This window comes from Heliangelus exortis, chromosome 8 (assembly GCF_036169615.1).
Source record: "Heliangelus exortis chromosome 8, bHelExo1.hap1, whole genome shotgun sequence".
In the NCBI taxonomy this organism is placed as follows: Eukaryota; Metazoa; Chordata; class Aves; order Apodiformes; family Trochilidae; genus Heliangelus; species Heliangelus exortis.
In genome coordinates, this window is record NC_092429.1 from 3,471,102 (window position 1) to 3,492,886 (window position 21,785).

Genomic DNA, 21,785 nt, shown 5'->3' on the forward strand with positions numbered 1-21,785 from the left:
CTATGCAGACTGACATATATGTATATCTCTATAAAATATACATATCTCTTCTGGCATTACTGGATATGCTTCTGAACTGGTTTTATGCTATATATTAAAAAAGGTAAATGCACCAAAATTACATACAAATTCATCACAGATAATTTCACAGCATTAGATTTTCTCAGTCATTATGAAGACAGAGTTAATAAATCTGTTTTGAGATGTTCGGTTATTGCATAGGAGTGAAAAACATCTTAAATTTGTAATGAAATATTTATGTATTTCAAGGCAGAAGACTGAAAGAAGAGCAAGAATTAAATATGAAGTTCTGTCATGAAAGGTTGCTATAGAAATTACATTTAAGAAGCTCTTACAAGGACCAGAATTATTAAGGAGATATATATGTATTGTACTATATGCTGCTACAATGGGATTAATTTTAGTGGAAAAATTCTTATGAAAGGAAAGTGCTCTTCCTGTAACCTACACTGCACTGCAGAAGAGTCACATTTGGAAACTTCACATTAGGAAAAATGCCAAACTCAGCCCAGTTTCTCAGCTTATGTTGAGCTGTTTATAGGTAAGTTTTGGTGCAAATTTTCATCTGAAAATACCTGTGTCTGATGTTATAAAGAAAAGTGTTTCCATGTTCCCAACTGCATGCAGTGCACTGTTTGGTGTCCTTGTGTGGCACGAGGAGAGGACATGTCTTACACTAGTGGAACTGCCAGGTGCAAAAAGATAGGATTTGGGGCTTTCAGACCCTTCTTTGGGTTTCTCTATACTACTGTTCTTTCTATAAATGCAGCTAAGTCATGCTTTGGCTGAGCCACTCAACATAAAAGCCTTACTACTACTTCTACAGCTGTTAATGGGTTGAAATAACATGAATAAACATAAAGTTCCATCCTCATTATTAACTCTGCATTCACTGTGGGCAAGACAAGGGGCAGAGGTGTGTCATTTCTGTACTGCATAAATAGTACAGTGCTGTTGCTTATGTTTAACATTCCTCAATAAGAAGGAAGGAAAGTAGGACAAATACAACTCAGCTGAAATTGTGGCCTCTTGCAGGATCAGTCTGTAAAATCTCCATAGGCAGCAGCTTCTACCTGTGTGTCCCTACAGTTAAAAGGCAAATGAATCTTCAACACACCTAAATAACTTTGTGGAATTAAAGAGAGGCTGGAGAGAAAGCAATATTTGCTCCCGTCCAGCTGTGCAGAAGGTACAAATTTTTCCACTTGAATTAAAGTCTGTGCATGGTGTCAAATGTCAGAGTGTAAAATGCATTAAAACTGAAAACAAAATAAATAAAATAAAATTAGGCATTGCATACCTGTATGGATGCAAAATCCCCAGAAGCACAAGCTCCAAGAATAGCAGCACCCACCAAGACAGACTCTACTTCTTTGGACAGGACAACAGGTTTGCCTGTTAAAAAAAAAAACCAAAACAAAACCATGCCTCTGTTAGGAAGAATATAGCAGTATTGCACTAGAGGCACAATAAATAATTAAAGAAAAAAAACAAAGAAAAAATTTATTAAAAAGAACTTGAAAACCATGTATCACAACCCATTCAGAACTACAGTCTACTGTAGATTAATGTACAGCTCTCTGCTCTGTACTTCCAGGTTCTATGAAAAATACAGAATTTAAATAAAACATTTACAAGAAAACATTAATGCATAACATAAAGCATAGAAAAAACAAACCTCCAGATCTCTGATACTGCCTTTTTATCTCAAAGAACTTGGTACAAACCTGTTACCCACACCCTCCAGCTCCACATGCCTATTAAAAGTTGACCTGGAGGGGAAAACAGGGTGGTATCCCTTTCGTTTCTTTTGCAACTAACAAAAAGATTGCTTGTTTTTAAATATACAGTCAAAACAAAGCCAGTCTGATTTTGCTGGAAGACATGAAAACACAACTAGTAAACTTTCACAAGCTATGTATGAAATAATAAGAAAAACGTTGTCAAAACCAAGACTAAAACACTAAAAAATAAACAAACAAATGCAATTTACATCCTGAAACAGAAATAGAAATTATTGCTTCACCACCCATGGGTACTGCCATGAAAATGTACATCCCTTGGTCACAACAAGGCTTTCTAGGACCTCTATTATTAGTGTGAAAACAGCAGGAAAAAGACTAATAAAATTTGATCTGCTTTCTTAATTCTTCTTAAAAATCTAAAACTAAAAAAGTCTATATAGTTTTCTAGCTGCACATTAGATGCTTATCCTCAGTCAGAAAAAAATTTTGGTATTCATACAGCATTTGGCATGTGTTTAAACTTCCATTACTGAGATAATTTCATTGCCTGACTGATGATGCAAGCACAGAGGTGGGAGGAGGGTTCTTTCTGTGAACAGCCTCAGTGATGTTATGTCCCAAAAAATGCTGCTCCTGAGAGCCAACTGTAAGATCAGAAGGAGCTGAAAGTTAGAGGAAGATCTAAAGAGAGCCATGGAGAACTCCTACAGAGGAAAAGGCAAACACACACTTTTCAAAATGAGAAATTAAATTATTATTACAAGAAACAACTATTGATACAAAATAAATTCAACTTGCACCCCAAGGAGCAGCCCAGCATGTCAATCATGCACTGATCCATCAGTGCAAAGCTCCTTACAACCATTTTTGAGTGACATAAAGGTACCACAGTGGCCTTTAAGCCATTTCTTCCTACAGTTAGCACAGGCAACATGATGGGGACAGAAGGTGGATGCAGTGAGACGTTGTTGGTTGATTTCTAGAACAACTATGAGCAGCAAACCAGGGTAACTGCAGCATCCCTTACATTTCTCTTGACAAACAAATCTCCCTTTGAAACATCAGTGTAGGACCTGTCACCTGAACATTCCTCCAGTTCAGATGGTCTTAAGACCTGGGTCAACTTTGGAGAAAAAAATCTAAAACTCAAGCTTAGAGCTCCACAGCTCTTTGCCAGGCACTGAAGCAGTAAGCAATTTTCAGTGTGCTCTAAAATTTACTGCACATTTCCTGCATCATCAGAATGAATACAGAATTCTTACTGGGCAAACAAAAAAAAGATCAAGATACTTTTTAAGTGGCCTGCGAAATTATCTATTGGATGTCTGCATGGCTGAGTCATGGGCATTTGCAGCTAACAATAATATATTCAGGTTTTTTTCTTTTGGGGAAAGAATGGGGGATTGATCCTGGAATGTGAGTTATTTTATCTGATAGGCTCTAATGAGTTCAACACAACTGAGAGCATTTCAGTTAGATGAACTCTGACACCCCTTGTCAGTCACTGATTCTACAAATGGGGGAGAACTCCAGGCTGTAAAAAGGCCTTTTTGTACTGAATTGTACTTGGCCATTAGTTACAGTCAAAGAACTGCTGATTACATTTTAATCAGAATACCTTTTCACAGATCTTTTCTTGTACACGTTGTGAACCAGCATCCCAACTCTACACATAGCTGACATTCACCTAAAGCTCTGCAGTTCTCTAAGGAAAGGACAACATAATTTTTAACAAATAGAAACCATCACTTTGTTTAAAATTTATTCAGTAATTTTTTAAGTAAATGGGCATTATGTTTTTTGCTTCTCCATTTCTTCATCTCAATTAAGTATATAAAGCATATTTTCATTTTCCCTCCTGCATCAAGGTTATACAGTGGAGTTTGATGTTAGAGCAAGTCAGATCTCTAGACCAGATGCTCCAACTCTCAGCCTTAGACTTTATTCTGTCAGCTCAACTGGTCTTAATTTGAAATATACCCAAAACACATTGAAGTCTCTGAAGTCCTTTACACATAATTTTGTTATTTTTTCCACATTTTTTCAAGTCTATTCAACTGACTCACAGGTGTGCTAAGATATACAACACACACAGGCTAAAGGGAGACCAAAGATACCATTTAAGTCTGAGACCTCCTCTTGTAAGAACCACATACCCAGGGCCTTCCACCCATCTGGAATTCAAAATCAAAAGTAATATCATGCATGAGCCAAGATCCAGCAATGGTACTGTATCCAGGATCCTCTAAATTGTATCAATGATATAGACTTGGAAGTAATTCAGAAAAGAAATGTTGTATATAATGGATATAATGTCTAGCATGAGCAGGAAATGTCAGGAGAAGTCCAACAGAAGGATGACAATAACAGAGGTTTCAGTACAATGTAGCTTATGCAAACCATGCTCACAGAATGTGCTGGGCTTTGCCCTCATTTAATCAACTTATTGTTTATCTTCACCTAATCAACTTACTGTAATCTGAAAGGAACAATTCCTATAGCACGTTTTGGGTAATTTTTTGAAACCTAATAGTGAGAATCTCTGACATGTAATTTGTACATACTGCTTTTTAAAATTCCATACAAAGTTTTCATATTTATTCTGTCACACTTTCCTTAAAAGCCTGCAAGTGTTAGATCTGCAGATTGGAAATCATGCTTTAAGTTTCTGTCTTCTAACAATATGAAGTACTGAGCTTTGTTTGCACTGCATCTCTGTGTTATTCAAAAGACTTTAAATTTCAGGAAATCCAGTCTTGCAGGAAGTAACATTTCATTACACGCTTTTTAGCCAACCAGCAAAATACAGTTCTATATAAAGAAAGTATTTATTTATCCAAAGACAAAGTATTTAACCACCTAAAATAAAGTAGTTTGCAGGCCTTTCCCCACACTTCCTCCAACTTACCAGTAATGTCAGCATGCATCTGCACAAAGAGAGGGTTTTTGCTCAGCCCACCGCACAGAAACAGCGTTTTGATATCATGCCCTGCAGCCTGCATAGTTTCCAAAATATGTCTTGTTCCTAACTTCATAAAGGGGAGGGGAAAAAAAAGACAAAAAAACACAAGAAGAGATGAGCACAGGAAAGCAGCCTGAGGAACAGATCTGACAGCACAATTTGCTAAAAAGAATGAGACTACTAACTGTCCCTACCAGTACCTTGAGGGCTGGGAACAGACCTGCAGGGGTACAGCCTCTGCTTTGCTTCCAGCCTGTAACAGGCATCATAACTAAGAACTGGAAAAATCAAAGAATTAGGAAGTACACAGAGACAGCATAATGCAATCAACATCCCAGGGTTGGCTGAAGGACTGACAAACCAGTACACAGCAGCACAGGGAAATGGGGCTTATGGGGAAATACCATCAAGGGTGAAGACAGGGATTCTGAGAAGATGCAGCAGTGGTCACCAGGAAAAATTGAGGGCACTGATAAGCAGGTGTTTGTGACCAAGCACACAAGAGCATGCAATGCATTCCCAAACTCAGAACTCAAACCTACAAGGTGAAGGCATCCCCATGGAAAACTTCTAATAACTTTTATATCAGCATCTGAACATTACTCTCACTAGAGGTTTCAATTCTGAAGGCAAATAGCAAAACAGAAAAAAAAGGAGTAAATCAAACCCTGAGTTTTCTGTCTTTTCAGCAAAAATGAAAGCCTGAAGAATTTTGTACTGGCTTAAGTATTTCTCTTGGCCTTTGCCCTGTGCAAAATAAAATGTTCCATTTCATGTCTGGATTAACTGAAACATCAAAAATGTAGGCATATTTTTTAACTTTTCTGCTACAGTCTCCATTCTAAAAAACTCAAATTAGAACAGCTCTGTGAATGATGAAAGCAAATGCTTTGCCTTTAAAAAAAAAATCTTTTCTCTTTTTGTTTGCTTTGCTTTCCTCCAACTACTCTCTGAAGCTCAACCTTTTCCCACTTTCGTCTTGCGAGCACATTTTCCATTTCTTTGACAAAACATTTGTTCAGAAATAATTCCCAGCTCTTTATTATACCTTGGAAGTTAATTTTGAAGCTCAGACTTGACAAAATTCCAAATTCAAGCCAAAAATCTCACCCAAACAGACTCTTGGTAGGCCAATTCATCTCAAAACACAACCTGATCAAAGTTTTCACGAACCGTCACTGAAGTTTTCTTTATGCTGCGCTACAAGTTCATTAAGATGTCTGCAGCCTGCAATAAACACCTCTTCAAGTAAAAGCTACTGAAAATTGAAGCTAGCTGGGTTTCATCAGACTGGAGACATTCACTATGAATGACTGGCACCATCCTGGGTAGGCCTTCAAATGTATTTTGGCTTCTCAGGCAAGCAGTTATGAGGAACTTCGGGAGCCGCAACACCAGCTGACTAAATCCATCGCTTCCCTATTGACACAGAGGGCTGATTTCCAAATCACACAGCCACAGTTTTAATTATGGAAAAATAAGCTGCTCTAAAAAGAGTCTGTCTCCTCAGAAGGGGCTTGACGGCCACAATTATATCTCTGATCATGTTCTCATCGGTCTAACTGTTGCATCGCGTTTTGCAATGAATATTTAAAAGGATATTCTCTTTCCCTACTTCTGAAATTCAAATTTATTAACAACTTCTCTCACAACATACACACGTCAAAGACCCTGAGAAAGAACATGCTGTGAAAATGATTTTGTGTTTACCTGCCTGGAAAATTGTATTCACATAGCAATTTAAATTAAAACCAGACTTATTTCACTGTGGGTGGGGGGGGAACTAATTTAATCCTGGATTGGTGAAAATGCAAATTGAGGGGCTTCAAATGCAAATTTTATATAAAAAGGAAAAAAGCGTCTCCCGCTGAAAAGAAAACCAGAGATTAACATTCTGTGGGTAGGCCCACACTTTTTACAAGATTCTTACTTAGGTTTAAAGTCTATCTTGCATCCATTGAAGACAGTAAATGGCACAGGATTGGGGCTGTCCTAAACAAGAACGGTTTCCTTCAACAAAAGGGAAGCTAAAATTGGGAATGATGGAGTATGGGAGAAAAAAATAAATTTCCTAAGTATTGCATGAGCAGTCAGTAAATATATCAAGTCAAATCCAAGTCTAGTCTGCCTTCTTTCTAGTCACTCTTTCAACAGTTCCCAAGAAAAAGCAAATTTGTATTAATTTACGATGAAAACTATGGCATGGCCCTTTCTAGTGAAGCTCATGATCAGTGCAATTTTAGGTACCGAAAGGATATGCAGATGCTGAACTTAGTGTTCAATACACTATTTCTATCTTATAATAAAATTTTGAGTTGTGTCATATAATGAGATAATAGGTGACTTTCCCAGAATTTCCAGCAGAGAACATTTCCACTTCGTTAGCAGGATATAATAAGGGAGCACCTGTTCCATACTGCAAAGTTTCTTTCAGGGGGCAGTATCAGTCGCCAGCATTATTTAAACTCTCCTAGACATTCTTATTTAAATGGTGGGATTATACCAAAGCATCAGGTATAACCAAGCTACATTCATCTTAAAAAGGATCAAAACTCACAACAATGAATTCCAGGCTGGGGTTAAGTTCTTGTTATTTGCTGAATGGGAGGGTTGACACATAAGATGTATAATTCACAGTAAATTTACAGCAGCAGCCGCCCACCCTCTATATCCCAGATGGCTGACCCAGCCTAGCAAAGTTGTTGTTTAACCAGTAGAGGAGTTTGGAAGTTTTCCAACTGAACAGAGTTTGGTCAGGAAAACTCCCCAATTCATCAAACTGTTAATATTTTGCAAAAAACCTTCAAGTTCAATAAACTTTTTAAAAAAATAAAAAAGCCAAACCAAAAAAAAGATGTCAAAGGAATGCAGATTTTGGTCACCAAACACTCAGGGAGAGTGTGCCCCATTGGATTATACCCTGCACCAGGGTCTCCAAACAAATTCTTTGACTCAGGTTTTTACTTCAAAACAGAACTTCTTGTGAACTGGAAATTCCAGGTTCCAATGAAAATTAGGGAAGGAACAAAACCATTCCAGTAAAATCACCCAACTCTGCATGTTGGCAAACATTGAGGATATTTCATAAAGACCTCTGTCTGCTTTTAGAGAAACACAGCTACACATGAGGCAACTTCTTCCCCTGCAGCAGGGAAACCAAGGCAGAAATGAGATCTGGTCTGTTGGGTCTGTGGTGTTATGAGCTGACCCACTCAGCCTTGGTGCAGTACAGAGTTCTGAGTCATCTCACAGGCAAGCAGGAGAAATCCATGGATTTAGGATAAATCTGGAGCCGAGGTATTTTAGGGGAGTGCAAGTTCTTTCATACAATTGCCAAAGGTTTTTGTTTATCTCCCACTCTCTCAGCTTCCCTCTGGACAGCCCGTGCTGTTAACACTGCCCCATATAGCATCAGCCTCACCTCTGTACTAGAGGCAAAAACTCCATGTACAGAATTGCCATAAGGAGAGCACTTTTAGGGGAACATTTGTGTCTGTTACCCTATAGTAGGGAGCAGTCACCAGTGTAGGTAAACAGCATCTTGCTCCTTTAACAAGTCCATTAAGTGAATTCATCTATTATTAGAAATTTGTTTAGCAGAAGGCAGTGATCACTCTGCCACAGAACATGAGACAATTAATTTATTCTTTTATGCACTTAAAATGGCTTACAGCAATGGCTTGAATCGTGGCCAAGTAGATAAGGGCGAGTTCATCCAGACCCCGAGATAATGTCAGTCCAACAACCTGTGCAAAGATCAAAAAAAAAAAAAAAAAAAGGTATAAAAAAAAAGGTATAAATCCAGCCAAAGTAAAACACTATTATTTTCTATGGTTTCTTGTTGTAACAAGTTTTAAGTACTAATTCTAAGCCCTGCTTTTGTGAGCTGTACACATAATGTTATGTTAAACATGTTATTCCTGATCTGGGGAAAAACCACATAAATTGTTCTTGCCCTTGCAAAGAAATAAAGAACAAACAACATGTTGTATGGGATTAGAGATAGATTAAGTCTGACAGTTTTATGTCATGACTCAGATACTGCTCGTGAATGTATTTAATGTAATAATATAAAAATGCTATTCCATAAAAATAACTTTTTAAAAGCATTTCTCCCCCTCCCTTCCAAGCACCCTAACACTTAAGCAGAATTAATAATTAAAGGCTATATCTTAACCTCCTTTACTCTGATATAAATCAATACTGCACTGTAGTTACTCTGGATTAATATCAGGACAGGCACGACCTGAACGCAGCCGTAATTGTGGCAAAAAAATGTGTGCTATTACCAATATTTGCATACAGCTGTCTTACCAAGGAATTTTTGATTCTGCTGCAGCATGTAATTCTTTCATAAAATAATACAGATATATTGTTAGGACCCAATCATATAAAAGCCATTGATTTTTTTCTTGATGTTTCTCTCGTTTGTGGTTTAAAATGTGTTGCAGAGCTTACATCCACCCTCTCCCATTTCAGCCTTGAATAATGCAGATTTGGGTGCTGGGGACTAGCTTGAGATGCCCCTTTGGAGGAGGATATGCTATTTTGAAGTAAATTTTTGCATGGGTTTTGTTTTTCTGCAGATATTTTGATATCATTAAATTACAGCATTATGATATTCTTGTTACAGTTCTGCACAGTAACATCCTGGCTTGTAACCTAATGAATTTACCACCATGAAGGTCAGTAAAGACAAATACCCACGCATTTAGAGATGGGATGAAAATCTCCCCAGCAGAGGTTCTCTGGTGACCTTCTAAATGCTGCTCTTTCTGGTCCCTCACTGTAATGCTCTGAAAATTTCTTTTTTTCAATCCCTTCAAGTTCCAGAAGTAGCAAATTTAAAACCACAAGCCAGAATGAGATCAGGTTAACTTTTGAACAAAGAAGTATGAAGAAGCATGGGTAAATATTTCCAATCTTAAGAGCATTTTTAACAGCAACCAAAGGAGCTTTTCAGTTTCTACTGAAATTTGCTACCCAGCAATTCTAATAGAGCAGATTTACTGAACATGTATGTGTATAAAACAAGCAATCTCTCCTCATAATATTTCATTCCTTTCTCAGATAGCCATACCCAAATTTGTGTTGAAATTCACTGCAACAGATGCAAAATTTGGTAGACAGGTGAGTTAACACCAGCACGTGCTGCCAGCCAGTGCTCTGAAATGAGATACTGGGACACCGACAACACTCCCCAGATTTTTAGGAAATAAACATGGCTGCAGTGATACCTCAACTACAACGAGCTCTGGGTTTCTGCAGAAACATCAGCACACTTCAAAATGCAGCAAGAAACCCAAATCCCATGGGATGGTTTACATAGCACAAGGAGGAGCACGCTCAAAATTGAAGTTTTGTTGTTTGCTTTTTTTTTTTTCATTTTTACCCTGTATTGACCTTTTTGCAAAGACAGGCTGTTTCTTACCATGCCCTTTAGTGTCAGATCTGTTAAGGGAGATCTGTTACCATGGAAATCTGGCCAAACATGAAAATCAACAGTGAGGAAACCCACAGGCAAAGATTTCTTAATCAGATCCAGGTGACTGTTCAAGTATGTATATATACTGTGAGCACTAGAATAAAAACAAGTTGGAAAAAGAGTGGGGGAGGTTATTCATCAAACATAAAACATTTGTATTACCATCAAATGCAGAAGCCCCATCAAAGAATGCCAAATCCCAAATTTCACCCAAAGGGGGAGAAAGACAAAAGACAATGCTTGCCAAGGCCATGGCATTGCTGAGGGTGGGCAGGAGGTGTCTGTCTGGATGTCCCTGCCACCTGAATTCCTCCATTTCAGAGGAAAAGGAGAAATAATGGCAGTTCATGATCTTGAGTTTGTACATTGACTCCATCAGTCCCTAGTTGAGCCAGAGCTGTTTGATATTTTGGGGGCTGATGATGCCTGTCTCTAACAGAAAGGTGCTGACAGTGTGGAAGAGAAAGCTACAGAAAAGAAAGCTGAGCAAGAGCAATAAGGAGGATTCCAGACAGAAAGAAAAACCAAATTCCTTTGTACATGTTTAAAAATTTCTCTGATTTATCAACAGAATTCAGCTGTTGATAAACTTACAGCTTTCTTTTTTTAAACCATAATTATTTCAGTGTGTTATGATGAAAATGCAGCAGTAAGGGTGGAGGAGAGAAAGTAAGTGGCTGCTATTTTAGGGAGGAGCTGAACATGGGCCTAAATATGATTGTATCTATGTTCAGATACTACACCCAGATCCACACTATCCAACAGATTTTTTCCTGGACCAAGAGTAATCTTAGGGCTAACAGTGAATTCTTCAGTGCTTTGGCTTGCAATGACTCCAGTGACATTCCATTTAAAAAATGTTGCAATTATGCTCAGAATATTTTTTTCAAATGCTCCTCCTATCATCAACAGATTCATATAAATTTTTCAGTTCCTCAGAAACTCCAAGTGGGGCATTTAATTCTAGACATGTGGGTCAATAATAGCATCTAACCCTAATTACAATTGATTAGTCATTGTCTCATCCACTGTAGACCCAAACAGTGATATTCATTTAGCCTCTACATGTATATTCAATCATGCACTAATGAGATCCCTAAGGGAATTTGGCATATGCTTTACTAGTTTGACTTCTGACCTGCTAGCAGCTGTATATTTATACTTTGCATTCAACCATACAGCTGCATGTTTTTTCAATTATACCTTACCATGTGTATGCTATCAGAGGATATCATTCAAAATGAAGTACACTTGGAAGATATTAAAATAACTAATTCACATCATTATTCACGTTCTTTAAAATGTACTTTATGTGTCTTCCTGGACCTAAATTACGATAATTTTGAGGTCACATTCATTTTTTCCCCCTTGTTGTAAAAGTGCCCCTGTTTTCCACATCCCTAAAGACTGTGCTATAAGCAGTACATGCTAAGGACAAAGTCTTGTTATTTCCAGGCTAAATCATGGCTTGACTGCTGGGAAGGAAAAGAAAGGAAAGCTGCACTCAGCCACAGACCTCCCAGACATCCCAGTTTTTATCTGTTCTTCATCCTGCTTGATTGCTCTTGCAAGGATTGGCCACTGGTGCAGCTCTGACAGAACACAAGGACTGTACAAAAGGGGCTGAAGCTCAGCCAAATATGCTTAAGATCCACATAACCTTGAAATTACAGGGGTGTTCCCCATATTTTTTTTTTCTACATATAGATATGGGTGCTGGGCACTACATTTGCAGTGTATGAAGGCAAAACCCTTCAAATACTTGCCAGCTGCAGTTTCTGCCATGGAGGATGTACCTGTACACCAGAACACATGGCATCACACCACCAGCTCTCTGGAGCTTTTCCTATTCAGTTCTATCAGAAGGCAACAGTAGGAGCTGGATCTGACTTGAGCACAAGCTATTGCTATTAAAAAGGAACCCTGTTGCCAGTTTGCCCAGGGTTATGTTCTTATTAGAGACTTAACTTCAGAAAGCAATAAAAGGTTGGATTTAATCATTCAGGAATCCTGGAAGATGCCAGCAGGTATCTCTCAGGAAAAAAAATGTAAAACTTTTAGATTTCTAAATCTAAAACTAAAAGGTTCTAAAGCATCTGGGGCTACAGACAACTGTTAAATATTATTATGGTCTGCTCAGAAGATCCCAAAATTGCTGATAGACAATGTGTGTGTCACTTTACCACATTTTTTTCAGGAGCTATCTCTTTAGATGGGGAGAATGGCATAGAGAACTGAAGGAAGGGAAATTCCATCCTAAAATGTAGCACCTCACAAAGCACAAAAGGGTATATAATCTTTGCTGTCAAACAGTTACATACTTTTTACCTCCACAAGATTAGAAACTGTGATTCCAGGAAACAGAAGTTTTTACATTTTAAAGCATAAATTATCATATTTTTTCAGGTTTTTATTTCCAACTCTAGCCTACACCATATAGGATTTTTTGTATTGGTGATGGCCAGATCTCAGACCTACACCATATAGAGACTGAAAACCCAAAGTGCCACATACACAGCAACTTCTGCAGCTCCCTGCACTGCATGAAAAACCCCAAGGTTTGTTGCTCAGAGTATACCAATTAGTTAGACCAAATTCTAAATATACAGCTGTTCAGAAAATCCTCATGTAATTCAACCCTCTCCACTTCCAGTAAAAGAAGGGAGAAGAAAACATAGGAATAGCACCAGGAGTGCTGCAAAAGACTGGACTTCAGCACAAGTGGTCAGTAGGAGCTGGTCTCTGGCAAGTCTGTCTAAGCCACTTGCACCCTAACAAGTTACCACAAATCCCTGAAATGGTGATAAATGCAGCCTGAAAACTCTTGCTTCTGGTATAAGCAAAGGAACAGAAGTCTGCACAGGGAAGCTTCCAAGATCAGCTGCTCAGCAGGCACTTTGCCATTGCCATCCCTACTGACCAGCAGTGTTGGGAGGCTGGGAGGAAGGACAGACAGGCTTTGGTGACAGGCAGGAGCAGTAAGAGGCATGGATTTCTGACCTCAGATGTTTTTTAATGACCCAGCCATGCACGTGCTTTTGGTCACTACAAAACCCACCTAACTCTCCCCAGTATTGCACCTAGCAAGGGAAGTAAAGGTAACTGCACAGGGAATGACAGAATTGTCATTTTGTTTTCTTTTTATGACATATTGCAATGGATGAATGGATATAAACTCCTTCACCCACAGATATACAAAACAAAATAACCAGATTCTGAGAAATATTCTGCAAAGATATCCAGGCAAATAGTTCATCATCAACCCCCTAAACAAGAAAATACATTCTTATTAAGTATATAATTTAGGAATTAATAAGATACTTATTTACTAAATTTATAGCTACCCAAATATTTCATTAGGAGAGTAATATCTGTAAAATCATAAAAATATTTCATCATAAAAATACCATTGAGCAAGATATCTTAACAAAACATTATCATCCTTCTAATAAAACATTATAACCTTTTTTATCAACACTATCCTCCAGTTTACTAACACCAGGAGGCTCAAATGCCAAGTTAGAACACCTGGAGTTCTATTCCAGATTTTCTGTATTAATGTCCTATTCACATCACAATCCAAGCTTTTTGTACTGTGAAATTAGTTGGGGTCAGTCAGTTCACTATCAGACCTAGTATGGACAAGTTGGCCACTGTATAATCATTTTTCCAATACAAAAAAAAAAAAAAAAAAAAAAAAAGAACAAACTAATTGTTTGTCTTGTGTTTATGCTTCATATGGGGGCAACAGAAAAATGGCCTGAAAGCCAAAATTTTGAAAATAAGCCCAGATCCAAACATACACAGATGCATTTATTGCCTGATTTCCTTTTTTAAAAGAACAACACAAAGAATTCTAGGAAGCATGAATCTATTTCATACTGAATGCAGTCCAATACATTTCTGGGAATCCTGGTCAAGTTCTTAACAAACAAGTTAGACATTGGGCTCTACAAAGCATGGAAGGGTCATCCAGAGAATTCAGGTAACTTCATTCCCCAGGGATGGCTGCAAATAACTGTATAACTGCATGCACTCAATGCATCCAGACTGACCTTTGCCTTTTTGACCAGAATGATAAATTGAAGATAAAATGCCAAGTTTGGTGGGTTTTTTTTCTTTAATATGAGGATGAAAAAGAAATTAAAAGAGAACAAAATTTTCATCCACTGTGCCTAACTGTTCAGCTAGATCTCTCTGGGAGTGATGTGAACCATCTTAAAAGGAAGCCAAGCCAAAATAGCTTGAGAAAGTCCAGATCTGACAGAAGTGTCTGGACTGTCTTCATCCACTTCTAAAGCAAACCAAACTGAAATTCCACCTCACACGCAGCCTCCTGCTCACAGAATTCTGGAGTTACCTCCAATTCACTCCTACATCTTAAGTTTTGTGTGAAAATCCATCCTGGTTTTCTCTGTTCTATTTGCACTGCCATGCAGGAGTTTTTCTTTCAGTGGCTATGCCTTCCTTTAGATGGCTGTTCCAAAAATACAGAATAATGCATTCCTAATTAAGCTATACCTCCTCCTTGGAGCTTAATAGTTTCACCTACAAATTAAGACACATCAGTAGCCAAAGGCATAAAATGTCAGCTGAGCAGGGCTGATGCTATGGTGTCAAGAAATACCCTGGGCTGGACAGAAAAGAAGGTGAAGAGCAAAAAATGAATATCACAACTTAGATAAGCCAAAGGTATCTGCATGGAGTTTGAAGCTTTCACCTTTGGCCATCACCTGACAAGACTATGAATACTTCCAACTCACTATCAGACTGTTAATTCCCATTTCAGGATAAGGATACAGCAGGGTATCATCAGTTTCTAAGGCAGTTATGTGATAAAGAAATAAGAACAGTGACCTGGCTGCAGCTTTTGACTGTAATTCTGGGAAGGCGACATGGCCTCGGACCACGTGATCTATCTGAAAAAGAGGAAAGCAACATTTTATTAACTATTTCATCTTAAAAATTTAGTCCTAGAAAAAGGTAATGCACTGTCATAACTCTGAAGAGACAAGAGCTTCTAAACTACTCATGAGGTGTTAAGTCCAAGTGAAGCCAATGGCAAACCTCACACTGACATTACAGGCTTCAGGATTTGTCTTGAAGAAAAAAAGAAGAAAAAACAAACAAATATGTAAGAAAAAAACAAAGAAATAAACAAAACACAAAAAAACAACATTGCACCAAAACCAGACAAAATACTAAGCACACAGTTAGAAGAGCAAGCTTAAAAGATGACTTTGTTCCTGTTCAATACTACCTGAGTCCACATCCTCTAGTCTCTCCCATTCTCTTGCCTGCATTCCCTCCCTGGAATTCTACCAGGAGCATCTTCTTGGCCCAAATCCTCACACCTCTCTGTATCACAGTGTTCTCATGGAACTCAAGGTGTGCTGTCATCCTGAGAGATGCTCCATATGTTCATTGCAGGAAACAAAATGTATAGCCTGGCAAGCAATTATTGTTATAAAAAAGATCAATATGGGCTCTTTCTATACTAAAAGCATAAATCATCTGGTCCTTTCACTTCACAGTGGCTACCATAATTCACAAAACAAAGTATCAGGTAGAATAACGTGGACTTTAAAGACAATAATTCATCAGATTTTGTGGTCTCTTGATAATATCCCATCACACCTGACAGTAAAACCTAAAGAGGCAAAACTAGAGATACTCAAGAGCACTGAATAAATTTTGCAATACCTAAAGGCAGCAAACCACATCAGGTTTTTAACTTTCAGCAGCATGCATCTAGTCCTTAAGCAGTGTGGGAAAATATGTAGTGAAGCAAACATATCTGAACCTAGCAAGGAAAAGAACCTGCTCCTGTTCTTTCTGAGATTTGCATCAAAAACAAAACTCAAACACAAGTGCATTAGCAACAAAGCTCAGGCCTGAATTGTGCAATGATGAACAATCTCTTTAGAACAGAGGAGGAGCTTGTGAATTGAGAAATAAATCTACAAATAAGTATGATATATGCTTATGTTCTATGAAAATACTTCAGACAAACAATCATGAAGCTGGACATTTCAATGCCCTTAATTCATGATATGGCCATGTGAGGGTTGCATTTTGAAACCCTTTTCTGCTATTCTTTATTTTATAATGATGTCATGCCATCCTTTGTCTCTGTTGTGCAATCCCTTCCTATGAATTTTGAAAATCCAGTACAAAAGCCCATCTAATAGACAAATCAGGGTTTTTTCCAAACAAGCCAAGTTCTTAATTCTCCATTTAGTCTATATCTGAACCAGTTCTTAAAATCCACCAGACTTTTTTCTGCAGCTGTATCATTAAAAAATTAGAGAATTTAAATGGAACATGTATCAGATTTACTTTTAAGAAGTTGAACAGACTGTTCAAATTTCATTTAAAAAATTTACCTTTGGGCACAGATCAAACAATGAAAAGAATCCCAAAACATACCTCATTTTTCATTTTCAGAAAGCATGAACACTGAGAAAGTTAAAAGAGACTACAGCTTTAAAGTTACAAAGGTAATGAATGCAACTTATCCTCCACACTAGTGAGCACACAACCTGTTTCCCCTATGGCTCCCAATGTGCTTTCTGTACATAAAACCCAAGAAAACCACATAAGATATTCTAAGAATTTTTTAATAAGGCACCTTCCTTAGTACACCTAACACTATTTAGAGCTGACTTTTACTATAGGTACTAACAAGACTGTGTATTTTTCAAGCAATTTTTTAATGACTCAGGAACGACTTGTTCTCTGGTACTAGAATGGAAAGGATTTTAAATCATTTTTCTGAAATGCCCCAACTCTCATGGTACATTTTAAATGTGGAACCCCCCTTGAGCCAGCCAACAGAAACTGATTTGCTGAATCCTCTTTAGAGCTTGGTGAAGTTTCTTCACCTGCTTTGGATTAAGTGCAGACACTACTCCTCTCAAGAGTGTTGGTACAAAGAAATGCACAGGATTTGCCATTCTCCTTTAGTTCTAGCTCTGTCTTTGACCTGGAAAATTTGCACACACAATATTTGCACACTCAGTGCTTTAGCCATGAGACTGAGCATGGGCTGGAGATGGGACATTCACACACAGAGGAATGTCAGATTCATGTGGCCAAGGAGAGAGCACAGGAGGGAACAGCACTCACCACTTAGGGTGTGTGGGGGCTTCCTGATCCAGCATCATTTCTGTTCCTCCTTCAGGGACTCTCCTGCAGAATCCATAAATGCAGTGATGCCCAAATCTCCTGCTCTCTGGACACACAGCTGGACCACCAGGCTGCTAAAAGCTGGGTGATGCTAGGTCTGAGTAACACAGTAACTACACCTGCAATCTGTGAAAGACCAAACCACCTGTAGGTTTTGGGAGCTTCCAGAGGGTACCCACTGGACTAGGCCACCTCCTGGAGTTTCTCAAGGGGAGCTCAGCACCTCCCCCCTAAGGACAGTCAGTATTTCTATGGGCTGAGCAGGAAGGCACATGGGGAGCTTTAGAAGATTCCAGGTTTAAGCAGCCACTAAGGTCTTGCAGACACTTCTGGACTCAAGCCTGAATAGTGCTTTATACACACAGCTTTTCTTTACATTTGAAATCAGAGTTTTAGTTCTGACTGCCTTCCTGTAGCCAGAAAATTCATTTTTAGAGAATCCAGACTTCTTTTAATTTTTATTGACACATTAACCTAATATAGCTTGACTCTGCACTCAAGGAATGAACTGAGGTGACAATTTATGGAGTACCTATCTAGACAGGATAACATGTGAATATATTACTATTATCTCCACACAACTCATCTTTCATTTATGCCATAAATTAATTAAATTATTTAAATTAATTATATTATTTCAGTTATTCTATATAACACAATATGTATCATTTTCTTTATCTCAAAGTCTATCTCAGCCTCCAGCTAAAGACTGAAAGCCTATTTGCCTGTAAAACAATAGCAACAGTCATCACCATCATCATAAATGGAAGACATGCCCTTAGTGCTCTGCCTCATATATAATCTCCTAGCAGCCTACACATGAAAAATTTGTAAATGACACACCAATCAACTAATTGTTTACTGCTTTCAGCAGCATGCTATCTCCTAGGATCCTAAGGAGGTGTTTTGGCTGAATTGACAGTGATGCTACCCCAAATGACAGCAGTTATGGCAGTCTTCCCATCGTGGACTCTGTGTCTCCAAACACTTACCAGTCTTCCTGTAGCACTTTGACCTCCCTCATTCAACCACAATCCAGGAATCATTGCAGAGAAATAAGGTCCCCAAACACCAGGCACAAAAATGGGCGTTTCACTGACCTGGAAAAGCAACACAAATGGAGAGTTGGATACAGCACTCTGCTTTACTGTCATCAGAAAATACAGCCAATGTAATCAGCAGCCAGTGCTTGTGGAGCACTTGTCCTGTATGTTTTCAGGTTTAAGAATTAAGAGGGAATCCTGATGACAGGGGACAGTGAGGTCCCTGAGATCTGCCATCAACTCCTGAGGCTTGCAGTGGAACACCAAGCTCCAGTGCTTTCAAAGCACTGTCAGGGGAGTTAAGACCCTCAAGCAGAAGCTGCAAACCTGGGCTGGGCAAAAAGGGATTTGTGTTAATCAACAGGAAACATTTGCCTGCATAAACATTAAATTCTGCCCCTTATTTCAGCTTAGCTGTAGATATGCCACTCCTTCCTTCACATCAGTAAACCCATTCATCAAGGCAGATATTTAAGCACCACCTTCCAGAAACTGAAGAGAACTGTAGTCTACCACTTGCATACAAATGTACCACCCACACATACAGTGCTGTCCTGCTCCTGTGCAATATTTCAGTGGTTAGACCACTCAGGATGTGGGAGACACTGGTTCATTTCCTTTCTCTACTTCAGAAGATGCAAATTACTACTTTTTAAGGGTGGAGGGCATTTTCCTTCCTCTTGTAAAGTTCTTCCACTTTCAATAGACTTGATAGACTTTCTAGACTTCCTTTCTGGTCCAGAAAGAAGGCATAAGGAGGTACACTGTCAAGTGGAGTATGTAAGGCAATGTTTGCAATGATGGAACAGCAAAAAAAAAAAGGTCCTAGTCAATGGAATGATGCTTTTTTTCTATTTAGGCCTCCCTCCTCATTAGCAAAATCTATACCTAGTAAAGAATGCTTGAGGTTTGCTATTGATTCCAGTAACGCCCATATTCACATCAAAATAGTTTTGAGAAGGAGTAATTTACAATTCAGGCCTGTTCCTGTTAAACTTGATTCACGTTCTCCCTATATTTAAGCAGGCCAAACTTTTAAGGCAGTTTATGCTAGCAACTAGGGAATATGCTCCAAGATGCAGTTTACTGGCAGTTGTGCATCACACATGTTTAGTAAATACAGCAGCAGGGAGGGTTCTGCACAAACAATAGTCTGCACAAGCCATAAACTTGCATTACAGCTGATTCTTGTCATGAAGTTAAGCAAGAAAACAAAACAACAAAAACTGGTTTCTCAAAAGACATCACTACAGCTTCAAGCAACCCTGATTTCTCTTAGGAACACGTCTAACAAACACAAGAATCTTTCTCAGTTGTCCCCTATCAGCTTCAGTGCTCTGACTTCCACTCAAGATGTGTGTGTGCACATGTGGCTGGGTGTCTGTGTAAGATTTTGGCTGGTTAAAGCCATTAAAGGGCAAGAATAGCTGCACCAAATTTAAAAAGGCATTTATGACTCCAAGTGGACGAGGCTACGTCAAAAACATTGCAAAGCCATTTGGTTTTGTTTTGTTTTCTCTTAAAACTACAAATTAATACAGCTTTGAGTTTTCAACACCTCTGTGGAGTAAGCCTTTTTTTTTTTTTCCGATTTCAATAACAAAATGAAGTGCAACAGAAAGCAAATCCTAAAATAAGATGATTTTTAGACAAATTCCACATCACCAACTTTACTGAGAACACAGCAAAAGGTCAAAATTCCTGGTTAGTATCTGCTCTGAACCAGTAATGGAAGCATGCCAGGAACCCAAGCATCCTTCTCTCAGTCCCACCCTATATCTGTGGACAACACGTGTGTTTCTGCAGGGGGGAGGGAACATTTAGGGCAGAAAGGGCCTGGGGTTTTCAAGCCTCATGTGAAAATATTTTCAATCCAGTCAGCTTTGCAGAATTCTGTACTCTACTGGGATTTCTGAAGGAAGAATCCAGCTATGCCAGGTGCATCAAGCTTAAAATCCAACTGCTATGTAGTCTGAAGAAATCAAACAGTCTAAGGATAGGTACCATGATGCTTTGTGAAGTCACAGTAATTTCTGAACATTGAGAAGGAAAATGCAGTTAAACAAAACAAACAAAAAAACCACTAGAAAAATCTTTCTTTTGTCTTTAGTCCACAACTTACCAAATTGTCCTATAACACACTAAAAAGGTTTAGATTGATAGAAGTATGAACTCTCCCTGAAGCCAGTACTTCTGGACTAGCATTTTGGACATCTGCAGGAATTTGCCAGGACAGGGTATTTCTCTGCTGGCTCTTCTCAAATTACTGAGACTTTCCTATCATCTTACTACTGAGGTACTGTCTGTACACATCCCAGCAAACTTTAAACACATAAACAGAGCAAACAAGAGCTGTGTAGCACCACACTGATGAGCACAGGCAGTGGGGTACTAGGTCAGCATTTTTTTCTGCTGTGGAAACTTTTAACTGAAGAACATTGGCTGTCAAGATGGGTTTTATTGGTGTCACATATGGCATTATGAGATTTCCTATTTCCACCTTCCACTTAAATTCACATTTTGCAAACTCTGGATTTTGATGCATGTGGAAGGTGAGAAAATTGAGAAATAACATCCTCCCCAAAACAGACACACAACCTTTGAGAATCCACAGGGTGAACATTCTTCCCCAGATATATGCATAAGAAATAGCAAATGGTTTCCATTTCCCCTCCTTGAAATAATTTGGCCAATGCTTCAGTTTTTCAAGCCACGCCGCAGCTGGCATTTTGTATTTTTGTAATAAAAAGTCCAAATTCTGTTTGAGTATACATACCACCCAGCCCCACTAAAACACATGACTCCACACAAGGGTAAGGTTTGAGTGCAAATAGTGCAAAGTTTGCCACAGAACCCAGAAGATAAGCAGGATTTGCCAGACCCGGAGCTATTTTTGTTACACTAATACCATGTCCTTTTCATAGCTATTGCCTTCAGATGATATAGGAGGATCAATGTGGTTTCATTATTTTTTTTTCTTTTAATGAGCTTAAGAAAATCCTTAATCTTTTTAGTGGAAAAACAACATCTGTTTTAGATTTATGGGCAATTGATTTTTATTTTTAAAGCAAATAAGAGATGTCATCCTTCTTTGAAAGTTAAAATATGGATTCAAAGCGAGCCTCAGATTTTCTGCCTTCTATTTAGCTCAAATTCCTCCTGTGACACACTCCTAGTGTGAGGCACATTCACCTTTGTTGTTCTTCACACACAGTGAAATTGAAACACCAAGAGGATATCCTGTGTTACACACGAGAATGATCTCTGCACAACAATTATTGCAGCAGGAATTTGAAGGCAGGAGAAGAACTGGAACCTGTACACAGTTTGAGTCATAAGCA

General features: G+C 38.5%; 1 protein-coding gene across 1 annotated transcript in view; it reads right to left on the minus strand.

The window, feature by feature from the left end:
- The window catches only part of FGGY (FGGY carbohydrate kinase domain containing), a 127,277-nt gene that overhangs the window by 26,501 nt on the left and 78,991 nt on the right, over positions 1 to 21,785 (minus strand). The window contains exons 9-14 of the mRNA XM_071750010.1: positions 18,394 to 18,501; positions 15,071 to 15,132; positions 10,160 to 10,307; positions 8,400 to 8,474; positions 4,675 to 4,795; positions 1,322 to 1,416 (exon numbers count right to left, since the gene is read on the minus strand). Of these exons, the coding sequence (XP_071606111.1) occupies positions 1,322 to 1,416; positions 4,675 to 4,795; positions 8,400 to 8,474; positions 10,160 to 10,307; positions 15,071 to 15,132; positions 18,394 to 18,501 (609 nt within the window). The remainder of the gene's footprint in view (positions 1 to 1,321; positions 1,417 to 4,674; positions 4,796 to 8,399; positions 8,475 to 10,159; positions 10,308 to 15,070; positions 15,133 to 18,393; positions 18,502 to 21,785) is intronic.